General features: G+C 44.8%; 1 protein-coding gene and 1 long non-coding RNA gene across 4 annotated transcripts; both read right to left on the bottom strand.

The window, feature by feature from the left end:
* Positions 1 to 1,075: 1,075 nt before the first annotated feature.
* Positions 1,076 to 8,018, bottom strand: LOC130521067 (uncharacterized protein K02A2.6-like). Of its 3 annotated transcripts, XM_057024725.1 has the most exons (4): positions 6,954 to 8,018; positions 5,210 to 6,451; positions 4,672 to 5,154; positions 1,076 to 4,277 (listed from the first exon to the last, which is right to left on the bottom strand). In XM_057024725.1, the coding sequence occupies exons 1-2, from the start codon at positions 7,744 to 7,746 to the stop codon at positions 6,165 to 6,167; spliced, it is 1,080 nt and encodes a 359-aa protein (XP_056880705.1). In that variant the 5' UTR covers positions 7,747 to 8,018; the 3' UTR covers positions 1,076 to 4,277; positions 4,672 to 5,154; positions 5,210 to 6,164. The 3 variants fall into 3 exon arrangements, with proteins under 3 accessions (XP_056880705.1, XP_056880704.1, XP_056880706.1); XM_057024724.1 differs by having other exon boundaries at positions 4,672 to 6,451; XM_057024726.1 differs by having other exon boundaries at positions 4,672 to 6,451; positions 6,954 to 7,987.
* On the bottom strand, positions 1,076 to 8,515 carry LOC130521069 (uncharacterized). The gene is made up of 2 exons (XR_008949170.1): positions 8,026 to 8,515; positions 1,076 to 3,970 (listed from the first exon to the last, which is right to left on the bottom strand). It is a non-coding gene; the product is annotated as an uncharacterized LOC130521069 (long non-coding RNA).
* Positions 8,516 to 9,051: the final 536 nt, after the last annotated feature.

Here is a 9,051-nt window from a genome sequence, read left to right as displayed (position 1 = left end):
GGTGTCCTGGTTGTGGTCCTGGTGATGTGGTGCAAATGCAAGAAAAAATATGGTACGAATGGTGGCAAAAACAGTAAGTAGTGGCATATTGTCCTGGTCCGTTCTGTTTTAAAATAACCTTTATGCCATTTGAAACAGAAGTGTGCTGTGGAAAGATCCTCAAGTTTTTGCGGGCCGGGCCAAGAACTGACCCTGCTGAAACACCTATGCTGGAACCAACAGCAGCAGCTGTCTAAAACCCCCCAAAGGTACTGGAGTGGATACATGCCAAATGGAGATTCTACTGTTTTCTGCTGCCTTCAACTATTTCCAGCCATCACTGCATCTGCATTAATTCTGTTAAATCTTTTTAAGCACTTTTTTAACTTGGGAACTTTTATTATTGCATTTAAGCTCAGCTCACATAAAGTCTATACTTTGTAAATACACCTGCTGCTATTTGTGTCCATACACAGTTATATTCATCCATGTGAATTCCATTTTCCTACGGGGATGAATTAAGTAAATCTTGAAAGTAACCCTATTTATGTGCCATATGTGTGTGTTTGAATCAACTTTTCTACGAGTTCTTCTCTAAAGTAAAGTGCCCTGGAAACCACCTTTTGTTGTGTTATTGTTTGGGAGGAGGGTGCTCACCCGACAGACATAAGCCAATGAAACTGGTGTGGCCTGATTTCCTGTCATGCAGCCACATCCTTAAAAGGACCAGGTGGAAACTGTGTGGCCATCTTGGGGTTGAATGAGAATTGAGACTTGATTTAGAAACAGTAGATCTAGATTTCAAATTATAGGAAATAAATTTTGAATTTTTTGAACTTGAACCACCACTCTGGACATTGCTTCTGTTCTTCTGCAAAAGTCATCATGGTGGGGGGGGGGGGCATCCATCTGAAGATGTCTGATGCAAAATTACAAATGGCTGCGACATTAACAGGCTAATAGTCAGACTTCCATTTAAGGCAGGGGTGTCCAAACTTTTTGCAAAGTGGGCCATATTTGGTGTGTTAAAAATGTGGGGGGCCAACCTTGGCATAGAACAACATATTTTTATTTATTTAAACATTTTAGCAAGCCATTCTGTCTTTCACATTTGCTTTTTTATTTTAATTTCAACAATCTTAGACATGTCTTTTGGTTCATTTGAAACATGCATATCACATGCAATTGAATGTTACTCAACCTTTTTTCCTTAAACAGAAGTAATTGTACTCTTGAGTGCAAATTACATTTGAAACATGAAATATATCACCATGGCAGTTCAACAATCACAGAACTTTTGAATAAAATAACAGACAAATGAGCAAGTAATAGTCATATCCACAAGTGCAGGGCTCATTTGACATATCAGTAACTATAAATGTTTCTTGAACTTGAAACTTTATCGAAAGAACATTCTTAAGTGAAAACTGATAACTTGTCTGAATTTATGACTGATTTTGATCCTAACAAAACAAAATTTATTCAGTGACTCATTGTAAATGACAAATGACTTGTCTACATTAATGTGACGGGTGATACTGAGTTCTGGACTGCAGCACAAAGGCCAGGTCTGGCTCAAAGGCAGTGGTATTGATGTGCACGATGTCTCGCAGGTGAGAGTCTGCTAGCCGTGTCCTCACACAGCTCTTATTTAAGTTCATAACCCAGAATGTCTTCTCACACAAATCCGTCGACCCAAACAAGCTCAGCATTTTCTGAGCAAATGCTCGAATCTCTCGAAACTTGTTCTGATCCAGCTGTCGGTAAAAGTTGGCGAGAGAAAGCTGCTGGTGCCGACCGCGGCTCTCTGCAGCTCAATGAGCTCCAGCTGCAAATGGTCTGGAACATCATCTGTGTCCACGGAGAAAGGTGAAGAAAAAAAAAAGCCATCTCCTTCTCGATAGCTGCAAAATCCTGAAAGCGTTGTCTGAACTCTTCAGCCAGAGATGAAATATCTGACGCGCACCGCCTCGTTCGCGCACTGACATTGCTCTGTGGGAATCTGGTCATGATTTCTTGCAGCGCTGAAAAGTGCAGTGTTGGGTTGGGTTGGTTAGGCCACAGATGCCTTTCAAGCAGTTGCAGCTTGGTTCCAAAGGCTTTGATGTGTGAATATAGTTGGCTCATGACTGCGTCTGGTCCCTGGAGACTGGTGTTGAGGACATTAAGGTGCTTTGTAATGTCAACTAGAAAACCCAAATCACCCAGCCACATAGAGTCACTTAGTTACTCATAACTCATAACTTCAACCACACCTTAGATCTATTTCTGACTTATGGTGTTGAGGTAGAACATGTGTCAGTGTTCCCTCAGAGCCCACTCCTGTCAGACCATTCTTTGATCACTTTCACATTTATGATTAAGGATTCTTCTGTGCTCAGAGCACAGTCTTACTATAGCAGATGTCTTTCAGATAATGCTGTAGCTAAGTTTAAGGAAGTGATCCCTGTGCTGATCCCAGGACCACCGTGTGTTTCCCTCTCCTCTCCTCTCCTCTCCTCTCCTCTCCTCTCTCTCCTCTCCTCTCCTCTCCTCTCCTCTCCTCTCCTCTCTCTACCCAGCCGGCCATCAGCAGGGTCCCCCTACATGAGCCTGGTCCTGCTCAAGGTTTCTTCCTGTTAAAGGGGAGTTTTTCCTTGCCACTGTTGCTTGTCTGGGGTCAGGCCCTGGGATTCTGGAAAGCGCCTTGAAACAATTTTGATTGTCTAAGACGCTATATAAATAAAGATTGATTTAGATTGATGATAGTTCTCGCATAGGTTGTCCCTTTTCATCCCAAAAACTCACCGATTTGAAGCCTAAGAGAGTAGAAGCCCGACAGTGCGGAACCCCGACCGAACCATCTCACGTCAGTGTGATAGACGTCATCTCCATAGTCCTCATGAATCTCGCTGAGAAACTGTTGGATCTGACGGTGGCATAGCGCTATGGAGAGGATATACCGGTAGTTAATTGCCTTTATCACCGGTTTCATAACATGTTCATATTGGAGATGTTTGGCACACAGCACTTGCTGATGAATGATGCAATGGAGTTTTACAGCTTTACCCCCTTCTTCACGTACTTTGTTACTTATTAGTGTTGCTAATCCACTTCGTTCGCCAGTCATGGATGGTGTGCCATCCGTAATAATCCCAGAGATAATCCATGGGAGTTTCATGTCATCCACGGCAGCGCAAACAGAAGAGAATAAATCTGTTCCTCTCATTTGGTTTTTCAGGCTCTGAAGGTCAAGTAGTTCTTCAGTAACGTTCATTTCGTTGTCCACTCCTCTCAAAAAAATAAGTAACTGAGCAGTGTCAGAGGCGTCTGTGCTTTCATCGCAAGCTAGCGGAAAAAAAGTCAAACGCCTTTCCTCTGGCTCCCAATAGTCTTTTGATGTCTGATGACACTTCTTCAGTCCTGCGTGCCACAGTGTTACGTGCCAGGCAGACTTTGGCAAACTCTTGCTGCTTTTCAGGACAGATTTTCTTCACCATAGCCATCACGCAGTCTTTGATAAATTCACCCTCGGTGAAAGGTTTGCAATGCTTTGCGATCAGCGCTGCTACCTCGTAAATAGCCTTTGTAGCATTCTCATTTGATTCTCGAGCTCTTGCAAAATATTGCTGCTGTGAGATTAAACTAGCTTCAAGTTGCTTCAGTTTTTCGCTGCGTTCCTTCCCTGTGATCTTGTCGTAAATGTTAGCATGTCTTGTTTGGTAATGTCGCTTGACATTGAACTCTTTAAAAACAGCCACTGTCTCTTTGCAAATGAGGCAGACGCAGTCGTTGCGTATTTCAGTGAAGAAATAGGCCAATTTCCACCCATCCTTGAAGCGTCGGCCCTCGCAGTCAACTTTCCTTTGTTTGTTGATTGTCGCCATTTTAGAAAATTGGGGGCAAACGGTCACACGGGGTTATTTCGCGGAAAGTGATGCTGCCCTCTAGTGGGTAAATGATGAACAGCATTTAGTGTGTAAGCTACCGTAAATTCTGGACTACAGAGTGTCTTGTATTGCACAATATGTACAATAATAAAAAAAGCAGGACGACGTGCGGGCTTAACTTTTATTTCCGCTCCGTGAATACATACAGGTACTTCCTATTGACTTCGCAACTTTACCCGATAGACACACCCCTTGTTACCAAGTGACGACTTTCAACAAATGCCTCTAGGCGGCACTACAGCATAGCACACACACATATATAAGATATTCCCTGAGAATATTACATCCCCTTTCTTTTGAAAAATGGCGCAGTATATTACTGGTTAAAATGCCTAATAACGAGATAAACAAAAATATTCTATACGGAAACTCTCTCACTCTCACTCATTTTCTACCGCTTGTTCCTCCACTGAGGGTCGCGGGGGGGCTGGAGCCTATCCCAGCTCAATGGGCAGAGGCAGGGTACACCCTGGATTGGTCGCCAGTCAATCGCAGGGCTAACACATACAGACACACAACCATTCACTCTCACACTCACACCTACGGGCAATTTAGAGTTTCCAATTAGCCTAATCCCCAATCATGCATGTCTTTGGACTGTGGGAGGAAGCCGGAGTACCCGGAGAGAACCCACGCAGGCACAGGGAGAACATGCAAACTCCACACAGAAAGTCCCCAATCAGTCCCAACCGGGGATCGAACCCAGGGCCTTCTTGCTGTGAGGCAACAGTGCTAACCACCACACCACCGTCTATACGGAAACTGTACCATGTAATACTTTGAAATACGTACTGTAACCCGTGCAAGAAATGTTCAATTTCAGCTATTAGTAGACAGATTCCTTAATGCAATAAACAGAAACATACATTCCAAGCTTCAGTGTTTTTCTTCTGCATGCTTCGTAATACTTATGAACGTGGCAAAACAGTATATAACAATAATCAACGTAACTCAGTGTTAATTCAAAATGACATTTTACAGGTTCAACTATGTCATGAAACTCAGTCCTTGTGTAACTTTACCTACAAGTCCATAACACTTCTGGGTTTGACGGTTCGTCCAGATCTTGTCTGATATGGGACAGTCACGTTGGGTGGTGGTGTAATGTCAGTCACAGTGGGAGGTGTGGTGTCACCGGTTGCCTGTGGGGCAGGTGGTGCAGTATACTGTTCATATGAGCTCACCTCATCGCTGTGTACCTCATTGGTGTCCAGAAGATGGAGTCTGTTTCGTCGGTACTCCTGTCCTTCTGTAGTACGTACGTGGTAGGATCGATCTGTGTCAGCTGGCTTGATGACGACTGCTGGTTTCCAACGACCATGCTCCTGGAGACGGATGTTTTGTCCTGGCTGCAGTGTAGTCATCGGGCGGGCTGATCGGTCGTAGTACTTCTTCTGATGCTGCTGTTGTTGAATTCTCCTGGTGTAGACATCACCGTGGTTGACTACCTCTGGTTGCAGCTGTTTGTGGGTGTTGGGTAGGATGGAGCGCAGGCGACGGCTCATTAACAGCTGGGCTGGTGATTTGAAGTTGTCCACAGGTGTGTTACGGTATTCAAGGAGACTGAGGTAGGGGTCTCTTTTATCCGCTTTGGCTTTCTCCATGAGTGACTTGGAAATGTGCACGGCTTTCTCAGCAAGGCCATTGCTGCGAGGATAGTATGGGCTGGTGGTGATATGTGTAAACTCCCATTGTTTGGCAAACGTGTCGAATTCCTTACAGCTATACTGAGGACCACCATCCGAAACGACGGTCTGAGGCACACCATGCCTGGAGAAGGCTGCTTTCAGCTTGCGGATCACGGTGGGGGCCGTTGTGCTGTGTAGTTTGTCCAACTCGAAGTATCGACTGTAATAGTCTACTGTGATGATGTAGTTATCGTTGTTCCAAGTGAACAGGTCTGTAGCCACTGCTTGCCATGGCCTGTCTGGGATCTGATGAGACATCATGGGCTCTTTGGTGTTAGACGGTCTGTATGTGAGACATGTGGGGCATTTTCCAACCATCTCCTATATCTGCTTGTTCATCCCAGGCCAGAATAAGATGTCACGGGCTCTCAGTTTACACTTCTCCATGCCCATGTGACCTGAATCCGGGATAACATTTCTGTGCGCAGTAGCGTAGGGATGATGATTTTTTCCCCCTTGAATATGATGTCGTTCATCACGGAAAGTTCAGCCCTGTGATTCCAATATTCTGCAATGGTCTGAGGACACATTGGCCTCTTCTCAGGCCAGCCTGACTGGATCGTTTCTTTCAACAGCACGAGCTGGGATAGTGTGGCCGTTTGATAGCCTTGTTCAGGTCCTTGGGGTCGAGACATACTCTCAGCTTGCCTGTGCGGGGTTTTTCTGCTGCCACCATAGAATTGACCCATTCGGTTGGCTCTGTTACTTTGATGATAACCTGCTGCTTTTCCATGTTTTGTAGCTCCATCTTAAGACGTTTACGCAGTGCAATGGGGACACGCCTTGGTGGGTGGACAACAGGTATTGCTTTGGGGTCCAGGTGGATGGTGCATTCACCAGGGAATAGTCCTATTCCTGTGAAGACATCTGCAAACTTATCCAGAACTGACACATCTGGTGTGTCAGACACCGCTAGTATGAGCTTAATCAGTCCAAAGTCCAGACATGCTTTTAAGCCTAGCACTGGTGGCGCACGTGTGTCGACGACATGCACTTTCAACGTTAGCTTAGTGTCCTTATATTGGCATTTTATGTTGCATTTGCCCTTAACACTAAGTTGCCCACCTCCATAGCCATAGAGTGGGCATAGTGAGGGCTCCAGTGTATCCTGTAGTCCTAAAGATCTGAGTATATCTGGGTTTATGACATTTGCTTTGTTTATGTCTGCGCCAGTGTCTAATTTAAAGCGAACTACAGTCTTATTTGGGCCAACTTGCACATTTGCATAGGCTTGCTCTGTTTTATTTGTGTTATTTTCTTGTGTCACTACATCAATAAACAAATCTTCATTGTCTGGGTCTTGGTTCTGCTCTTTTTCATTGACTGAATGTACTTTGCGTGTTTTGGAACGACATACCTTTGCAAAATGGTTCCACTTGTTGCAAATCTTGTATTGCTTTCCTTTTGCTGGGCAAGTGTCTTTCTCTCTGTGAGCTCTGTTTCCGCAGTATCCACACGATTTGGAGTGGTCTGTCTCCCCCCTGAGGATTCCTGGGGTATTGCGCTTGTTTTCTTTTTGTCCAGTCTGCGCGGGATTTCCATGCGGCACCCTTTGATGTATGCCGGCTCACCGCGTGCACACCCTGTTCGCGCGAGCTTGCGCTGCCGCTGTTAGCAAAACTCCGGAGCTGAGCTTGTGCCATGCCGTGGCTCCTGGCAATGTCTAGCGCCTTATCCAATGTTAGATCAGACCCGACACTGAGTAGCTTCTCTCTTACTTTTGGTGAATAAATCCCAAAGACCACACGATCTCGCACCATCTCTTCACTATTATTATAGCTGCAGTCTTTGACAAGTAGTCTCAGTTCAGTCAAGAATTGCTCAAAAGGCTCTGTAGCTCCCTGTACTTTCTGGTGAAACATGTATCTAGCGAAAATCACGTTCACTTTGGGCTCTACATATGCTTGGAAACGGTCATAATAGGTTTTTAATACCTTGCGTTCCTCTTCAGTAAGTGTCCATGTGTTATAAACATCCCTGCCTTTATCTCCAATCCAAAGGAGCAAGTAGCTGCACTTTTCCTCTTCACTTTTCTCCTTGAAAGGGCCAGAGAACATCAAGTTCACATGTAGCTTGAATTTTCGCCATGCTTCGGGCAAGTTGCTCGCATCCCAGTCCATGCGAGGTGAAGGAACTCCAGCGACGTCCATATTTCCACTGTTATTTTATTCTTTTCAATGCAGGTTCGAGTCGCTCTGACACCATGTCTTGTATTGCACAATATGTACAATAATAAAAAAAAGCAGGACGACGTGTGGGCTTAACTTTTATTTCCGCTCCGTGAATACATACAGGTACTTCCTATTGACTTCGCAACTCTACCCGATAGACACACCCCTTGTTACCAAGTGACGACTTTCAACAAATGCCTCTACAGCATAGCACACACACATATATAAGATATTCCCTGAGAATATTACACAGAGCACACCTGATTAACAGCCGTGTATGTATTAAGTCTATGTGCGGGCCAGATGTTATTGATTTTATGAGAGGGGCTGCGGGATGGATGAAATTTGACCACGGGCCGCATTTGGCCCCCGGGCCGGACTTTGGACATGTCTAAATTTAACTCTCAAGAGTAGCAACAAATACGCTAAGTCAGTGCTTCTCAATTATTTTCTGTTACGCCCCCCATAGGAAGAAGAAAACATTTTGCCCCACTATTTGAGAAGGCTGCTGTTGTCCGGGATCACACGCGGCAATCGGGCACGCCCCCCTCTTTGAGAAGGTAGTGCCTACAAGGGTGGTGGCCGAGAGGGGCCAAACATTTTTACAAAGCTGACAATTTTAATTTTTAAAAAACATTTTTACAAATCAGAAAAAATAATTACATTGCCATAACACATTAACAAGTCTTGACACAAATTCACATTTCAGAAACACTTTTACAAGCGGCCGAAACAAATTTACAAGTAACTTTTTCAACCTGAAGAGTACCAAAAGTTGGTACATTCCATCCATGTATATACACCACGGGGCACGTCACGAACGCTCTGTCAAACCCGGCTTGCGTCATACTATCATCCATTCTCAACGAAGTTGGTTGTGTGAAGAATCAAAGTGAATTTATGGCTCTCCACATCATGATTCTACTGTTTTGTGAGTGTTCTTATTCATTTCATAGAATAACTTCTTTACGACGCCGTTGCATCAGCTTGTGTATATTAGCAGGTAGTTTACAAAAGAGATCGTTCCCATCAGATGTATCATCAGATGGACCGTTACAGGCAGGTAGTGAAGGAATTCACGCCGCACGCCGCACCGGTCCGTAGTGGTGAAGAGAGAGCTGAGCCGAAAGGCGAAGCTCTCGATTTACCGGTCGATCTTCGTTCCTACCCTCACCTATGGTCATGAGCTTTGGGTAATGACCGAAAGAACAAGATCACGGGTACAAGCGGCCGAAATGAGCTTCCTCCGTAGGGTGGCTGGGCTCTCCTTAGAGAGGGTGAGAA

The sequence above is a fragment of the Takifugu flavidus genome, unplaced genomic scaffold (assembly GCF_003711565.1).
Source record: "Takifugu flavidus isolate HTHZ2018 unplaced genomic scaffold, ASM371156v2 ctg677, whole genome shotgun sequence".
Taxonomy (NCBI): domain Eukaryota; kingdom Metazoa; phylum Chordata; class Actinopteri; order Tetraodontiformes; family Tetraodontidae; genus Takifugu; species Takifugu flavidus.
Note: the sequence above shows the minus strand (reverse complement) of the source record. Positions and strands in the feature narration are given on the sequence as shown.

What these genes read in the sequence shown, in the direction of transcription:
- LOC130521067 (XM_057024724.1), bottom strand. Translation starts at nt 7,746, where the DNA reads ATGGACGTCGCTGGAGTTCCTTCACCTCGCATGGACTGGGATGCGAGC. An exon ending in AGTGGAACCATTTTGCAAAG is followed by an intron (nt 6,452 to 6,953) that starts GTATGTCGTTCC and finishes ATGTCTTCACAG; the next exon opens with GAATAGGACTATTCCCTGGT.